Source organism: Aedes albopictus, chromosome 3 (genome assembly GCF_035046485.1).
Source record: "Aedes albopictus strain Foshan chromosome 3, AalbF5, whole genome shotgun sequence".
In the NCBI taxonomy this organism is placed as follows: domain Eukaryota; kingdom Metazoa; phylum Arthropoda; class Insecta; order Diptera; family Culicidae; genus Aedes; species Aedes albopictus.
Genome location: NC_085138.1, coordinates 374,387,309 through 374,404,727, shown reverse-complemented (window position 1 = coordinate 374,404,727; position 17,419 = coordinate 374,387,309). Strand labels below are relative to the sequence as shown.

General features: G+C 39.0%; 1 protein-coding gene across 9 annotated transcripts in view; it reads right to left on the bottom strand.

Moving 5' to 3' along the window:
• The window catches only part of LOC109409854 (endophilin-A), a 188,848-nt gene that overhangs the window by 19,493 nt on the left and 151,936 nt on the right, over nucleotides 1–17,419 (bottom strand). For 5 of the 9 annotated variants that reach the window (XM_062855695.1, XM_062855699.1, XM_062855697.1 and 2 more), the window contains one exon: nucleotides 4,471–5,162. In XM_062855695.1, the coding sequence (XP_062711679.1) occupies nucleotides 4,471–5,162 (692 nt within the window). The remainder of the gene's footprint in view (nucleotides 1–4,470; nucleotides 5,163–17,419) is intronic. The other 4 variants (XM_062855701.1, XM_062855700.1, XM_062855702.1 and 1 more) reach the window with 2 other exon arrangements.

Below are 17,419 nucleotides of genomic sequence, written 5' to 3'. Positions count from 1 at the left end.
ATGGATTAATTCTGAAAGGAATTCATGCAGGGATCTCAGAAGGAACTTCGGAGAAATTCCTGGACGAATCCTATTTGTATTTGGGAACAATTTCAAAGGCAACTCCTTGAAATCCCAAAAGGAAACCCTGGTAGAAACCAAGAAAAACTTTAAGAGGAATCAGAACTTCTGAAGCATCCTCTGAAGAAATCTCAGAAGGCATTTCTTTATATTTTTAATGGGCATCTGGTTTAACATCAGAAGCATATCCCAAAAATTTCCAGAAGGAACACTTTTGGAAACCTACAAGTTGTTCCTACAAGAATCCGTGAAGGATTTCTTGAAAGAATCTCCGATGAAATTGATGAATGAATTCCTGATGGAACTTATAATGAAAATTAAAAAAAAAAAAAAAACTTTTGGATTATACCGCAGACAGTCCTGTCGGCTTTTTCGGAGGATCTCCTGGATGAATTTCAAAAGGAACCGCAGCAAAAGGAAACAGAAAAATAGTTTAAGGAAAGTCACGATATTTTCGAAAGAAATTTAAAGAAACTACCAGAGAAAAATTCTGAGGAAATCTTAAGAACACGCTTAGAGGTATGCAGGGCCGGATCTAAGGGGGAGGCGGGAGCCAGGGTCCCGGGCCCCCACATTTTAGGGGCCCCTATAAAATCGTTTATGCTTGCTAAATATTAACTTTATTGATCAAAAATAAAGAAAAACTTTTTTACTCATAACATTTGTACCTCCGAGGGGCCTCCACATTCGCTCTGGCCCGGGCCTCCACAGTCCTTAATCCGGGCCTGGAGGTATGTCAAACAAAAAGCCCTCGAGGGATCCCAAAAGAAATTCAGAAGAAATTATAAGGGAAAACAAAGAAGAATCTCACAAGATTACCTAAAGCATTCTTGAAAAAAAATATACAGAAGACAAAAAAGGGAATATCGATCGATCATTGACACTCAAGGGAGAGTTCTCAATAGATCTTTTAAGGAAATTTTCGTAAAAGCTACTGGAGACATTGTTGTTGTTTTTTTTCAGTTCCTATTAGCTTTGTTGTGTCCCTTCAGCAATTCTCTGGGAATTCCTCCAGAAATACTTTTTAGGATTAATATTCACAAGAATCTCAGAATGAATTCTGAGTGTTCCTCCAGGAATGCAATCGATGGATTACTCCAAAAACTTCATTTGTGGATTTAGACATGTTATCTGAGGATACCTTCATGAATTCCTGCTGTAGATTTCATCAGCAATTCCTTCTGGGGCTTCCTACAGAAACTGCGCCGGCGGAGTCCTCCTGGAACACCTGGAATCCCTTTGTGGGGATTCCTCTTGGAATTACATCTGTGGATTACTACCTAAAGCCGTTTTGGGGATTCGATTAATCCAGGAGCTCATCCTGGATACTCCTACAGCAATTCCATCTGGTGATTCTCCAAATATTTTTACTGGAATTTCTCTTGGAATTTCATCTGCGGATTGGATATCATCTGCCAAAACCTCCAGAAAAATATTTTTGATGGTTCTTCCAGGAATGCCTTTTACGAATTATTCCATTTATGGATATCCGGATACCCTGTCGGCCACACAAGGGTTAAGAAGGAATTGTTTCTGGGGTTTCCTTCTGAAACTACATCGAGGATTCCTCTAGAAACTCTAGATATTCCTGAAATTACATCTGTGGATAACTCCAAGAAGTCATTCAGGAGATTCCTCATTTACTCATTTTGGGAATTCTTTCACGAATTCCAACTGTGGATCCATCAACATTTCTTCATAGATTCCTTCTGAGAATTTTTCAGGAATTTCGTCGGAAGTTGTATAAGGATTTCTACAGGAATTTTGTCTATAATTCTCCCCAGAAATCATTCTGGAGGTTATACAGAAATACGATCTAGGAATTACTCCGGAAACTTCTGGTGGACGCCCAGACAAAAAAAAAATATGAAAGATTCAAACAAGGAAATCCTGTAGGATTCAAAAGAGGAAATCATGGATGAAACTCAACAGATTTTTTTAGAAATTCAAAAGACAATTTTGCAGAGAATGCAACAGAATCCAGCAGCAGCTCTTAGAGTATCCAAGAACGAAGTCAATGGTGAATTCGAGTAGGAACTCCACTGCCGTAATTCTGTAAAGTGACGTAAGCGCCATTCAAAATGTCGACATTTTTGGGTATATTATACATAATATCTGGAGTAAAAATAACACTGTGGTATGCCTGCTGTATTAGAATGCAAGATCTAGTCGTAATCTATGATCTATGGAAAGAAACTTAGCGGATGACCAAGAGTTTTATGCATAATAACCAAAAAATGGGTCAAACGTATCAATGCCGCTTACGTCACTTTGCAGAATTACGGCAGTACCAGCAGGAAACTCAAAAAGTACTCATACTAGAATTCCAGAAGGAACTCCTGGAAAAACCCTGAATCCTGGAGTGACAATGAATGAACTCTTTTAAGAACCTAGAAAGAACTCCTGATAGAAAAACTCAAGACGGAATTACAGGAAGATTTTTTTTGGGGAACCTCTAAAACAATCTTAGAAAGCATCGCAGAAGAATTCAGAAAAAAAAGTTTGAAAGAAACCCCAGATAAATCACAAGATAAATTTCAAAGGGTACTTCTAAAAAGATGAATCTCAATGGAATTTAACCCCAAAACGATCTCGTATAAAGAAACCCTAGGAGTCTAGGAGAAATCCTGAACTCTTTAAGGTATCAAGCAATTTCGGTTTTTTCGGTATTGTTTTTTTTTTAGAATTCCTCTTGCGTTTTACACAAAGAAATATCTGCACAGGAGTTTCTCTCAGGATATTTCTCAGATGTTGCCCCGGAATTTCGCGATTCCTTCCAGTGTTCGTCTTGGGATTTCCTTAAAAGAAATCTTCCCGGATTTCACCTTAAGTTTATACAGGAGTTATTCCTGGGACTTTTACCTAAGCTTCTCCAAGGATTTGTTCAGGAGCTTTCACGAATTTTCAGCATTAGTTTTTTCCTGAGATTTCTTCCGATATTTCTCCTGTAATTTCGTCAAGAAATGTTCGTGAGCTATCTTCTAGAGTTTTTCTCGGGATTTAACACAAGAGTTTCTCCTGGCACATTTGCATTATTTTCGTGGGATTTCTCTTGAAGTTTCACTTCTCGGAGCTTGTCATGGGACTTCTCTTAGAAGATTCCTTCCGATATTGTTCCTGAGACGTCTCACAGAGCTCTCTGAATTTATCCTAGACTTTCTCTCAAGATTTTTTCCAAAGTTCCTTCTGCATTTTTTTTGCGTTTTTTGCAGGACTTCTGGTTGATATTTTGCTGATATTTCCGCGCTTTTCGTCGTAGTTTTTTTTACAGGATTTCTTACAGATAATTGAAAAAAAAAATTTCTCCGGGATTACATCAAGAAATTTTCCCGGAATCATGTCACGGATAGAAACGTTTGTTACATGATTAAGACAATGCAATCCTATTTTGATTGCCAACTTTCAGGTCATTACGGGCAGCGGTCAAGTACTAGAGATGTAAACCTTTCCCTAACACGAACGTCAAGTTATAGAGCTCTAGTAATAAAACACGAATAGGGATGCCCAGTTAGGATTAGTGTTCATAGACAAAACAAGCTATGAAAACAGCAGCAATGACTGTCATCTAAAAGGCTAACTGGCATTCAAAACACAATTCCGGGATAACTGATGGACCCACACCAATTAATGAAACTTCGTCATCCTGTGATCGGAAGGTGTTATCCATCTGGATAACAGAGTACATTTATGTTTCGAGTGTTGTGTTTTTTTTTTTTTTTTGGCAATGCGCTTTTATTTGTGCATTTGTGAGGTTCTATTTGTGTCTTGATACGTTAATCTTTTGGAGTAGTTAATTTTCTCTTTTTTTACCAGAAATTTTCTCTAGATTGTGAGTGCTTCTTTTGGGATTTCTTCAATAGTTGTTTACACATTTCTTGCAAGGATTTTTCTAAAAAATTTCACGGAATACATCCTGGAATCTTTGTAAGAAAATCCTGGAAAAATATTGGAAGGAATCTTTGTGAACTCTTGCGAAAAACTCTGACCTATTGAACCAATTGAAAAATGCCGAAAGAAGCGAATATGATGAAAATGCTAACAGCTGTTCTAAGTTTGAAAGAAAACTCACGATGTAGATCAGAAAGCAAGTAGCATTTTAAAGCTTAATTGATTCGGGGTCATTTGTAGAACTACCAGAAAACCAAAGAGAAATTATTTAGTTTTCAAAACCTATCCAAAACCAATTTTACTTCAAATTTGAATATACATATTTGAGTCAGTAGAATTGTTCTATTGACGGAAAACATCAACCCACCACCATTTATAAAGAACAACAAAGCTCCGTAATTAGGTACTTATTCAATTTCTCTAAATAAAAATTTGAATGCTGTGTTGCTCCTTGACTAACTAACAAACTAAAGCGAAACAATATACAGAACATAAAATAAAGGAAAATAAAACATAAGTCACCTGACCAGGGATCATTAAAGTTGTTGTTGTTGTTGTTAGCGAATTTTGACCCGAACTTGCTAGTGGTGGAGAAAGTGGTAGTAGTAGTGGTGGAGCTAGTATTATACACACTGTTGTTGTTGTTGTTGTTGTAGTTTTTCTGGTGGTTACTGCTGTTAAAGTTTGAAAATTTCCCCTGGTTTTGACTATTATAGGCACGCGAACCGGCGGCGGCATTGGTAGAAGCCGCGGGCGGTACCACCGCAGCACTCGAAGGCTGATCCCACGCGTTCAGCCAGCTGTCGACGGAGGTCACGGACGAATCCTGCTGGGTCGCTAGCGACCCGTACGGGGGAGGTTTTAGAAAAGGATCACCGACACCACCACCGCCACCGCCACCGGTACTAGCGGCCCCGCCACTCCTCGTCGACAGCGACGACGATAGGCTTTGCTGTGACCCGTACAGCTTGTTCCGATTAAAGTTACTATTATTGTTGTTGCTGTAGTTGTTACTGCCGCTGTTGCCGTGTTGGTGGGTGGATAAATTTTGCTGAGAACTGTACATGTGATGATGGGAATTTTTTACTCTATTGGGATTAAGGAAATGTGGCCCACCATTCATTCCGTCCTGGGAACCGAGCGTTTCGATGTTCAAATCCGCTAGCGTCTTGGGGACGAATTCCGATTTTGGACGGCTGGCGGCTTCCTCTCGTCTGGAAATAGGAATTACAAAATTTGAAATTAGAGTGGAATCCAGAAATAAATGGTTGTTATGATGTATTTAAATGGCTTAGAGTCTAGACGGAAACGGGGCAATAGTCTAATGGTTTTCCTGCCAATTCGTGGATAACTATGTAGAAACAATTAACGGAAAACGCGTCCGAAGTTCGAATACAGTTATTTATGGAACTAGTTGCATAAAAATGAATTTTCCGTTCTTGGAAATACGAAAGCTCTATGTATCAGTAACAAATCGAAATGTGACGGGAGCCTTTTTATAAGCAAATGTGAGATGATTGGAAGATGCAAGAAGCTCATCGATGAGCACTGTGGAAAACGTAGACATGGGGGAACAAGGTAACGAAGAAAATGAATGCGTCAGTGCAACATAAAACACGAGTGAACCAATTCTTCGACTGCCAATCTAATGCAGCAGCTCATGTCATTATTCCTTGATGGACCACGCGAAATAACCTGATCCGTCTCAATGACGCTGTGGCAGAGATCATCATCACAACATCATTTTACCCGTGAACCTGTAATAAGTCTTGGCTCCTCTCTGGAGCCACCATGTTGCATGCCCTTAGGTTCACTGATTTTTACGGTGTCCAATAGAGCCAGCGTCACTACGGACTCTCTGAAAATTCGTAACGCTGTGCGAGCGAGCGCTTGACGAACTGGTGCGTCTTTGCCAGGTACTGTTATTTTCTACAAGCCCACGAAACCATTGATTACAGACCAAACCTCTGCCGAATTTCGTTCACGACGGTGGTTCCCCGGTTTGAGTGATGGACACAGCCATGATAAATATAGGTGATTAGCTTGGTCAAAGGATTTTGTCGGAGTATTCCTTGGTCGTCCAGGAATTGCTATACTTTGTAGAATGGTTTGGACTTGACCATGCAAGCATGCAATATGTCCGGTGTACCACTAGTCGGAGCTTATAGGAGCTTAATTTCCAGCAATCCAGAATAGCATTCTGTCTGGGATACTTTCCATAATGTTTCCTCTACGAGTGCGCATTGTAGTTCATCCTGATTCAACGAGGAATGTAAGCCATGATGCATTACATCTTCTCGTACCATTCTCAAGTTTACAAATTTTGAAGACGTTCCAACCATTGTTCTGAGACGTAGAAAGGCGGAACCACAAAACTAAGGGTATTGCACTTGAGATTCAGAGCCTTTGTCCCATTTCGTAGCTTTGTCCGCTATGTTGGCTTTCGTTGGAACCCAGCTCAAATCGCTTAAATTCTACATGTCACTTAGACTCGGCCGGATTCATTATCATCACATTCGAATTTCGCACACGACTTCGCAGCGGCAGGCATACACAAGTTCGGTTGAGTTCATGACAGGGGCGTCGGATGCACAACGTGTAAACAACATATGTTTGATTAGTGTGAAATGTCGCTGGGAAATGATGATTCAGTGGATTCTCAAAATCATCACAGTAGTCTAAACATTAATGAGAAACCCAATAGCTACATACTGATTCATTTGCTGAAGCCGAATAAGAACTTCAGCATTCGTGTAACCACAAGCATTATAATATATGGTAAGTGGGGGCAGGATGGGTCACCTAAGAAATGGACCCCTATAAGTGTCTGAATATAAATCGCCTTTCTCTGTATTCTACCACGACTCTCAGATACACTAGTCAGCTATGATATAAAAGTATAGAAAGGTCATAAAGTTTGAAACCTGCTTCTTGACAAGCAATTTTTAAAACATGACCCATCTTGCCCCACCTCATTTTTACGGGGGCAAGATGGGTCAGCTATCAGAAAACTCGATTTTCCTCCAACAAAAAATACTATATCTTTTAGTTTTTCTCTATACATCTAAGCTTCACAGACGTACAGATTACATGAAAAAAGTGTTGAAACATATCGGTAGATTATTCTCAGAACTAGAAGATTTTTGTTCAGGTAGCCATGAACGGACTTTGAAAACTTATATTTTTTGTAGGAAAATTTCAAAAATAGTTTCACAAACTCTCAGTGCTCTAATTGCTTTGATAATGTAGGTCACAGAATAGCCTTTCAATGAAGAATAAAACATTTTCAAAAACTATGCTAACATACCGAAAAATTAGGGTGACCCATCTTGCCCCGTCTACACAATACACGTAGTTATATGGAATGTATAGCATAAGGAGTATAACGAAAAAATATTTTATTTTTTTCTGTGCAAGGAACGTAAAGAATTTTTAAAACCATATATCACTTTTTTGTGTATCCACTTCGTTCATCTGGGAAAATTATTGAAAGATTAAAAAAATATGTAGTACGGTTTAAAACGGTACTGACCCATCTTGCCCCCTGACCCATCTTGCCCCCACATACCATACTGCTCAGCTCATCGTAGCAGTAAGAATAAGTATGCATGTATGAACAGGACATGCAGCGAGCTTTGAGTCGAGCTTCAAATGAAACTACCGTCGTTGGGGGTGAGAATGGGTCAAAAAAGGATACTCAAAGATTGTTTGTTAAATAACAAATGCAATTGAAGTCAGAATAACTTTTTATTTGGTATGCATACTCTCCTATGTGGTAACGATAGTTTAGCAAGAAAGTATCACATTATATGAATTGCTTACTAAGCTACAAATGATTGAAATTTGACCCAATCTCACCCCTTAGAGGGGGTGAGAATGGGTCAAAGTATTCGAAATCGTCTATCTAAGTATATAAGTTAATTTTATTGATCATATCTAGTAAACCTAAAAAAAACTTATGTAATTTTAAAAGATGATTAATCCACCCCAAATGGCTAATACAACCGGAAAAATGGTTGAAATTTGATAAAATAACGTTTGTATGCTGTATCGATATTTTTAGCCACCATAATCATCCTCATTTAAAGTTTCAACCTCCATGAGAGGAGGGGGGATAACAAGGAAGGAGAGGCGCATTGAAAGATTGATAAAAAAAAAAACAGATATGTTTAGTATACTGCATAAGAAATGTTTAACCAAGCCCTACGTTATAAACTCTCATGTATGTACATGATTATTGGCCTCTATATTGCCAAAGCAAATCACTCCATCTCAAGATAGAGGGTTGTTCAAATATTATGTTACACAACATTTCACATTATTAGATCCTCTCCCGTAATAACATTTAAACGGATTTTTCAATCAATTTTGTATGAGTCCTAGCACAACGGTAGACTTCTTTCTTTAGTAATTTCATCTATTTTATGAATGGCCCTTATACTGCCCCCATTCGCACAACAGTCCCATAGGACTGTTATGCGAATAGGGGCAGTATATGTCACTCTTAATTCATAAATTTCAATTTAAATACTCAATAAGCAATCTCGTATGCCGCAATTCGACGTTCGTTCGCTTTCCGACATTGTGCTGTGTTACCGGTTTTATAGCCTCGGCATTTCCTGGATTCCGCTACCGTCTGGTAGTTTCACGATATTTCCCTAAAATTTTAAAAATGAGTTGAGAAGATGAACGCTTTTAAGTCTGTTTTGTGAGCTTACGATATTGCAGTACACTAAAGATTAGCTGATACTTAGAGGAACTGTCCAAACGAATGGGTTTATTGTTATAAATGATTTTAGGCTCTAAATGTATGAACACACTCGCTTGACACTTCTTCGACATATTTTCGAAATCAAAGCGTGCTTTATGAAGATACGGTAAACATGGCACCACTCTAACTTCAAATGGGGACTGGATAACAAGTTAAATTTTGAGTTAAAGTTGTGTGCACTCGATAACTTGCCTGACCCAATCTCACCCCCATTCTTAATATTTAGACATAATGTTGAAAATATTGATTTTTTGAATAGAAAAAACAATGACAGCCCGCTTTTTGCGTTGCATCAACCAGGTAATACCTACAGCTAATCACTTATAGGAAAATTTATGGTTAGGTACTTGTGTGAAACATTACGAAGGAGAATTTTTTTCAGAGTGATTCACTAGTAATTTCATCGTATAAGTTTAGCCACAAATTTAACAAAAAACGATTATTGCCAAACATCTTATTCTGCATCATGACGTGTAAACACATCTCCTCTTTGAAATAATATAAAGTTTTCGATATAAATTAGCGATAGTAGATCAGCTATTTCAATTTTTATGTTTCTCCGTTTTGACCCAATCTCACCCCCCAGACCCATTGTCACCCCCATCGACGGTACATAATATGTATACTTGCATATTATGCAAGTATAGGTCGACACAGCTTCGTGGTTACAAACCGGTGTATATGTCACAAAAAACTGTATATGTAATTAGATGACGACCCATGGCGATATCAAATGAACTCCGGATAAACTGGCCTCTCCGTGGTACCGACCGGAATCTTCAGGCAACCTTAGAGAAGATCGGATAACCAATCCCGGTGGAAACTTTGGTCGTAGACTGAGATGTAAGGGAAGTTGTTTCTGTAAGAGCTTGAGCGTCTGTTCTCCAAGAAGAACGATTATCAACAGCGTAAGTTTCCTATGTTACATGTGGCTGATCGACATCCGAATGCCAGGGAAGAACTCTAAGCTCTAATGTGCACTATGGTCCTTCGGAAAATAGGAGGTTGTTACCCAACCCTGCGAATCAGCCGTAATAAAGGATTGCAACGGAACATCAACAACAACCGGTACAAGTGCTACAGCAGGTGCGTTGGACATAATCTGTGGTGCGAACGTTTACCATCTACCAGAGCTGCGACAACACACAAGAGCTGGGAACTGCTTTTATCGTGATGGGCTAGATTCAGAGGAGTGTGATCGTTTAGTGGCCGACGTATAAAATAATGTGCGGGTTAACAATCGAGGATCGCTACTTCAACATTTGTACCATAAACATGCACAGTCCACACTCAGAAAAGGCTGATAATGACAAGGACGCACGCACGCGACTACGACTGCCGCTCAAACCAAGATCATCATAGACCAGGTAGGTTAGCTAACGAACAAAAACGGCCTACGATGCATTGATTTCACCATGGCCATACGTGGCACCTTTTCCCAACACAACCATGTTATCACCTCAGCAAACGGAATCGCAAACTTATGGGTCGTACATAAACCTCGTAGACTTTTGGGAGAAGGAGGAGGTCTGACCAATGTCTATGATCTATGCATACATACAGGGGATGGCCAAAATGTTTGGGATAGGCAACTTTTTTTCTCTCACAAAAAAAAATTCAACATGCTATAACTTTTCGTAGAGTGCATCAAAAAATCTCGAATTTTGACTGTTTATCAACCTGTTATCTGTGCATCACTGGTACAAATTTGTGCTCGATTGATTAAACTTTCGCAAAGTTATAACCGTTCGGGTGAATCACTATTTTTTAGACAACTCATTTTTGAGCTGTCATATCTCGGAAACCAGTGAACCGAATTGAATGAAATTTTGAACGTACACTAACAATATACAGATGCTTCACAAACTATTAAAACATAGATAGTTTTTGAACGTTGAAAAAAGTTATCATGGATTGACACTTTTTGGATTTTTCTCGAAAAAAGGTATTTTTTTTACGTCAATGTCAATAAATTTTAGTGTTGATGTCCAAAGATTTTCCACTTCTGTTCTCAAGTTATCTCTAATCAGATATATTAGAGCCTATTTAGATTGAAGAAAGAACACATTTAGTAATTTTTGTATGTTATTGTAAATTTGACTTATTTTCCTCTATATGGGTAAAAATTTCAACCCGGTATAACTTGATTCGGCGTGAGAAAATATTACATTTTATAACGTTGTATTAAGTATCAATATATTGTTCACAAACGTTAAAAAATTCATTCAATTCGGTTCACTGGTTTCCGAGATATGACAGCTCAAAAATGAGTTGCCTAAAAAATAGTGTTTTACCTGAACGGTTCTAACTTCGCGAAAAATTATTCAATCGAGCCCAATTTTGTACCAATCATGCACATATAACAGGTTGATAAACAGTCAAAATTTGAGATTTTTTGATGCACTCTATGAAAAGTTACAGCATGTTGAATTTTTTTGTGGGAGAAAAAAAGTTGCCTATCCCAAACATTTTGGCCATCCCCTGTACATTGATTTGCTCAACATCACATTTAAGACAAGACATAATCCTATAATCAACAATAGTAGGGTACACCGGAGCAAGTTGAAATGGGTGGGGAAAGATGAAACGCCAAGTTTCGAAAAAGGTTTCAATACAATTTGAAAAAATTTCCTTCACCAAAAGATTGTTTGGATTAAAAACTATGTGTTATGGCATAATAATTGTTTATCATGATTAGATAACATTACGTTAATCCGTTGTTTCATCTTGCCCCACCCGTTTCAACTTGCCCCGGTGTACCTTACGCCACAATACCCGGTTTGTGGCTGCCGCTCTCCATCCTCGGTCGCGCCCAATGCTCGTCACTAGGGTCCGCCCATCGTGCTCTCTACGCTCCACGCGTTCTTGTGCCAGCCGGATCAGTAGCAAACACCAGCTTTGCAGGGTTGTAATCTGGCGCGTCGCTCGAAAAATGCGAGTGCTTGCATCGTCCATGTCTCGTGTCCGTAGAGGACCACCGGTCTTATTAGCATTTTGTACGTGGTTCATTTGGTGCATGGGTGATTCTTTTTAGACCGTAGTTTCTTCTGGAGCGCGTAGTAGGCCCGACTTCCGCTGATGATGCGCCTCCGAATTTTACGGCTCACGTTGTTGTCAGCCGTCAGTAAGGATCCGAGGTAGACGAATTCCTCCACCACCTCGAACGTATCCCCGTCTATCGTAACATTACTGCCCAGACGGATCCCGTTTTGTTCGGTTCCGCCTACCAGCATGTACTTTGTTTTTGAGCACCAGCCACCAGTCCGACCTTTGCTGCTTCGCGTTTCAGGCGGGTGTACAGCTCTGTCACCGTTTGAAATGTTCTGGTGATAATGTCTATATCGTCCGTAAAGCACACAAATTGACCGGATTTTGTTAAAATCGTTTCCCGGCTGTTCAACCCGGCTCGTCGCATCACATCTTCCAGAACCATGTTGAAGAGTAGGCATGAGGGTCCGCTACCTTGTCGCCCCGGCGAGATTCGAATGAACTGTCCATCGTTGCTTTAATCAGTCTAGTCAGCTTCCCGGAAAAGCTGTTTTCGTCCATAATTCTCCATAGCTCTGTGCGGTCGATACTGTCGTAGGCCACTTTTAAGTCGATGAATAGGTGATGCGTTGGGACCCGGTATTCACGGCATTCTGAAGATCTGGTCCGTTGTCGACCGGCCGTCGAAGAAGCCGGCTTGATAACTTCTACGATCTACACAAATTTCAAATTCTTTGTATAGACAAAAGTCTACGAGGAGTTGGGGGGGGAGGGTCTGAGATGGCCAAATGTTGGTTTATGAACAACACCCTACCAGGTTCTAATCAATGGACGACACTTCTCCGCAATTATACGCGTCATGACCTATCGCGGCTCTAATGTCGATTTTGACCGCTAGCTAGTGACCAATACTCTCCGTAATCAACCAAGGAACGGTACCGACGCACAGTGGGACCATTCTGAAAAAAGACGATCGAAACCTCTAACAGCCATTAGATGACATTTTAGCATGTAGGTGTCTTTGGAAGATATGTTCAGAAAAATCTTCTCTATGTTTGTGCATATTCACTGTATGGTAAAACTGTAAGGTGAACCCGAGCAAAAAAATATTTTTTTCAAAATATTATTTTAGAGAGTAGATGTCTTCAGCAAAGTTGTAGAACTTTTAATTTCAAGCAACTTTGCTGAAGACACCATATAGCTTGGACTTCATTTTTGGGGAGAAAATATGAAAGTTTTAAAACACAACCTCAAAATCAGTTTTTTGAACTTTTCCATGATTATATCGTAAAATGTTAACGTGATATGTTCTACAAGTTTGTAGGTACTACTAAAATACGCTATCTTGCCGAAGACACCAACCCTGTAAAATTGATAATTGCTCCACGAAACCAATTTTTTTGAAATTTTTTCACTATTTTCACTATTGAATATTTTTTGAATAGGCACTTTTTGGCAGCCGTGCTTTCAAAATTTCAATGCTTTATTATGTCCAGAATAGACCAAAAGTGACTTGACAATCGGGTCTGATAAGGCACTTTGATTTCTGATGCTATTTTAATAGTCATTTTTCAAAGAAAATATTCGTAAATTTCATACAAATCATTCAATACAAACTGAAAACTCACGAAAACTTTTCGACATTATTACTAGTTAATCCAAATAGTATTCTTGTTGAAATAGTCTACATTTCTTACACTGTGGTTGACTTTACATTCAATACCCGACAAAAAATATCGCTTTTTAAATTTTTGGATGAATTTTTAACACCCATTAAAAACCGTGTTTATCATCTATTTTTTTTATTGCAATTCTCTTTGTTTATGTTAAAATACATGCATTAATCAATCAACTATAATAATGATTACATTTTTTTTCGTTTGCTATGTTAACATTACAATTTCGGTTAAAAAAAAATAAAAAGACAAAAATATAATGAACGCCTCTAAAAGTTGTGTGTTAAAAATTAAAACTAAAATAAAACGAGTGAAACATTGTTAACTCAGATTGAAATAACCTGTATCTGTTAGAGATATTCTAGGCTGTAAATCTTTCGTCATGATGAAAATTCTTTATATTCTATTGAAATTGGTTATGCTGTTTGATACTCTTTAAAATTTATTTTTCCAGTTTTCAAGAACTGCCTCCGCTTATAGGGCGATTCTTGTCCTTGATGTTCAAAATTCCTTCGTCGTACGTAGACATGTTACCTTGGTTCATACCTTGACAAATCCGCATCAAGATCACGGCTCGATTATGGATACTTTTCCAGAGGAGCCATTAGTTTTAAGTTTATATTATAACGATTTTTTTGAAAAGATAAAGAGGTTTTGTGCCTTTTTGAGAATAATTTGGTAGTTGAGGAAATCACCCAAAGGGGCTTTTCCATCATTAAAAATTTTTAGTTAAAAATAAAAACACTACCATTTGAAGTAGCCTGCATTTATTTAACTTGTTTTTCTTATTCAGAATTACTACTCGGATGAACTAAAAATAATATCGAAAAGTTGTATGAGATTTGGGAATATTTTCTTTGAAAATGACTATTAAAATACCATCAAATATCAAAGTGCCTTATCAGACCCAATTGTTAAGTCAATTTTGGTCTATTCTGGACAAAATGAAGCATTGAAATTTTGACAGCACGGCTGCCAAAAAGTGCCTATTCAAAAAATATTCAATAGTGAAAATAGTGAAAAAATTTCAAAAAAAACTTGGTTTACTGGAGCAATTATCAATTTTACAGGGTTGGTGTCTTCGGCAAGATAGCGTATTTTAGTAGTACCTACAAACTTGTAGAACATATCACGTTAACATTTTACGATATAATCATGGAAAAGTTCAAAAAACTGATTTTGAGGTTGTATTTTAAAACTTTCATATTTTCTCCCCAAAAATGAAGTCCAAGCTATATGATGTCTTCAGCAAAGTTGCTTGAAATTACATGTTCTACAACTTTGCTGAAGACATCTACCCTCTAAAAAAATATTTTGAAAAAATAATTTTTTGCTCGGGTTCACCTTTCAGTTTTACCATACAGTGAATATGCACAAAAATAGAGAAGATTTCTCTGAATATATCTTCCAAAGACACCCATATGCTAAAATGTCATCTAATGGCTCTTAGAGGTTTTGATCGTCTTTTTTCAGAATGGTCCCACTGTGCGACGGCCTTCCCAGAATATATAGCAGATATCACCCCAGCATACGCGTAAAAGCTAGAGGCAGCGCTTCCAGACGATGGTGAGCACCACTGGAGAAATACCGTGAAGGCAGCCGTCTACGACGCAGCCGAGAACACCGTTGGATATGTAGAACGCAGTCGACGGAACGATTGGTTCGACAAGTGTAGAAGGTTTTAGGAGTAGAAGAACCCAGAACGTAAATGGAAGCAAAAACCTCTTTCGGGAGAAGAAACGCCGCCTTGAAGATGTGAAGTTCGAGGAAATGGAGCTGCTGCGCCATTCCCAAGAAACACGGAACTTCTACCAGAAGCTAAACACATTCGGCAACGGCTTCGTGGCACGAGCCGAAATTTGCAAGGATAATGACGAGAGCCTCTTAACGAACAGACGTAAGGTCATTGAACAGCGGAAGCAGCACTTTGATGCACACCTGAATAACACATAGTTTTTGAATGAAACAATCTTCTGGTAAGAGATAAATTCCTGGATCTTTGAGATCTGAGCTACCGAAGGGATAATCTCACCCATTCACAAGAGAGGCGAACTTCAGAGCCGCCTACAAAGTGGTATCTCAGATAATAGGAGTATTATCATCTGTCACCGAGCACGAATAGGAAATTTACTAAGCCAACCTAATCTTCGGCCGGTCGACAACCCTGAGCCCTGAAGTTGCCCAGACTGATCAACAACCCGGATTCTAAAAGCATGCCCGAAGGAATCTTGGAACACCCCACAAGCATTCTTGAAGCATCCCTAAAAGAATCTGGGAGCACACCACAAGCATTCTGGAAGCATCTCAGAAGGATTCTGAAATCATCCCCAAAGGAATTTGGAAACATCCTTGAAGGATTCTGAAGGATTCCATATGGAATCTGGAAGTATCCCAGAAGTATTCTGTAAGTATCTCTAAAGGACTCTGAAGGATTCTGGATACATCCGAGAAGGATTCTGGAAGCATTACAAAAGGATTCGGGAAGCATACCTGAAGGATTCTAAAAGCATTCCTAAAGGATTTTGGAAACATCTCAGAAGGATTCTAGAAGCATCCCAAAAGGATTCTGAAAGCATCCCCAAAGGAATTTGAAGGATTCTGGAAGCATCTCATAGGAATTCTGGCACAGAAGGATTTTGGAAGCATCTCAAAAAAAAAATTAGAAACAGCCCTGGAGGATTCTGCAAGCATTGTATGTGGAATCTGGAAGAATACCTGAAGGATTCTGGAAACATCTCAGACAGAATCTGGTAGCATCCCAGAAGGATTCTGTAAGCATCTCTGTAGGATTCTGAAAACATACCTGAAGGATTCTGGGAACATTTGAGAAGGATTCTGGAAGCATTGCATAAGGATTTGGAAAGCATCTCTAAAGGAATCTGGAATCATACCTGGAGGTTTCTGGAAGCATACCTGAAGGATTTTGGAAACATCTCAGAAGGATTCTAGAAGCGTCCTAAAAGGATTCTGAAAGCATCCCCAAAGGAATTTGGAAACATCCTTGAAGGATTCTAGAAGCATCCCATAAGAATTCTAGCGCAGAAGAATTTTGGAAGCATCTCAAAAGGAATTTGGAAACATCCCTGGAGGATTTTGGAAGCATCCCATGTGGAATCTGGAAGCATACCTGAAGGATTTTGAAAAAATCTTAGGCATAATCTGGTAGCATCCCAAAAGGGTTCTGTAAGCATCGCTATATAGGACTCTGGGTGTCAGGCCATTCGGCCGAAGGTCATTAGGGCGAATGGTCATTAGGCCGAATGGTCCTCAGGCCGAATGGTCATTGGGTCTTCTTCTTGCCGTTACATCCCCACTGAGACAAAGCCTGCTTCTCAGCTTGAACACTTCCACAGTTATTAACTGAGAGCTTCCTCTGCAAATGACCATTTTGCATGTGTGTATCGTGTGACAGGCACGAAGATACTTTATTGATACTGAATCTACTGATATTTTACCCATGAATTTTTCCTTCTTTTAAATATAGCCTGTTCTTTCTAGTATCATTGCTAAAATAGTTTTTGGCGCTGAAGCTGCTGATATTCAATTCATAAATTTTTCCTTCTTTAAAACATAGGCTATTCTTTCTAGTTTCATTGTTAAACTAGTTTTTGCTAAAATTGTTGGAAAAGGTAAAAACAACGGCTAACTTTCAATTCGTCCTGATGACCATTCGGCCTAATGACCATTCGGCCTAATGACCATTCGGCCTAATGATTATTCGGCCTAATGACCTTCGGCCTAATGGCCCAGCATCAGGACTCTGAAAGCATACCTGAAGAATTCTGGGAATATCCGAGAAGCAATCTGGAAGCATCCCAGAAGGATTCTGGAAGCATTCCATAAGGATTTGGGGAGCGTTTCTAAAGGAATCTGGAAGCATCCCTGAGGTATTCCGGAGGAATCTCGGATTGCTTCAAGAACTATGAAGTGACCATAGTTATGGCAAACCTGAATGTTTTTTAATTGTAAATTCTGTATTATTTAGGGGGAACGTATGTATTTTCGGCGGTTTTGTTCTCTTCGTCATGGAGGCTTT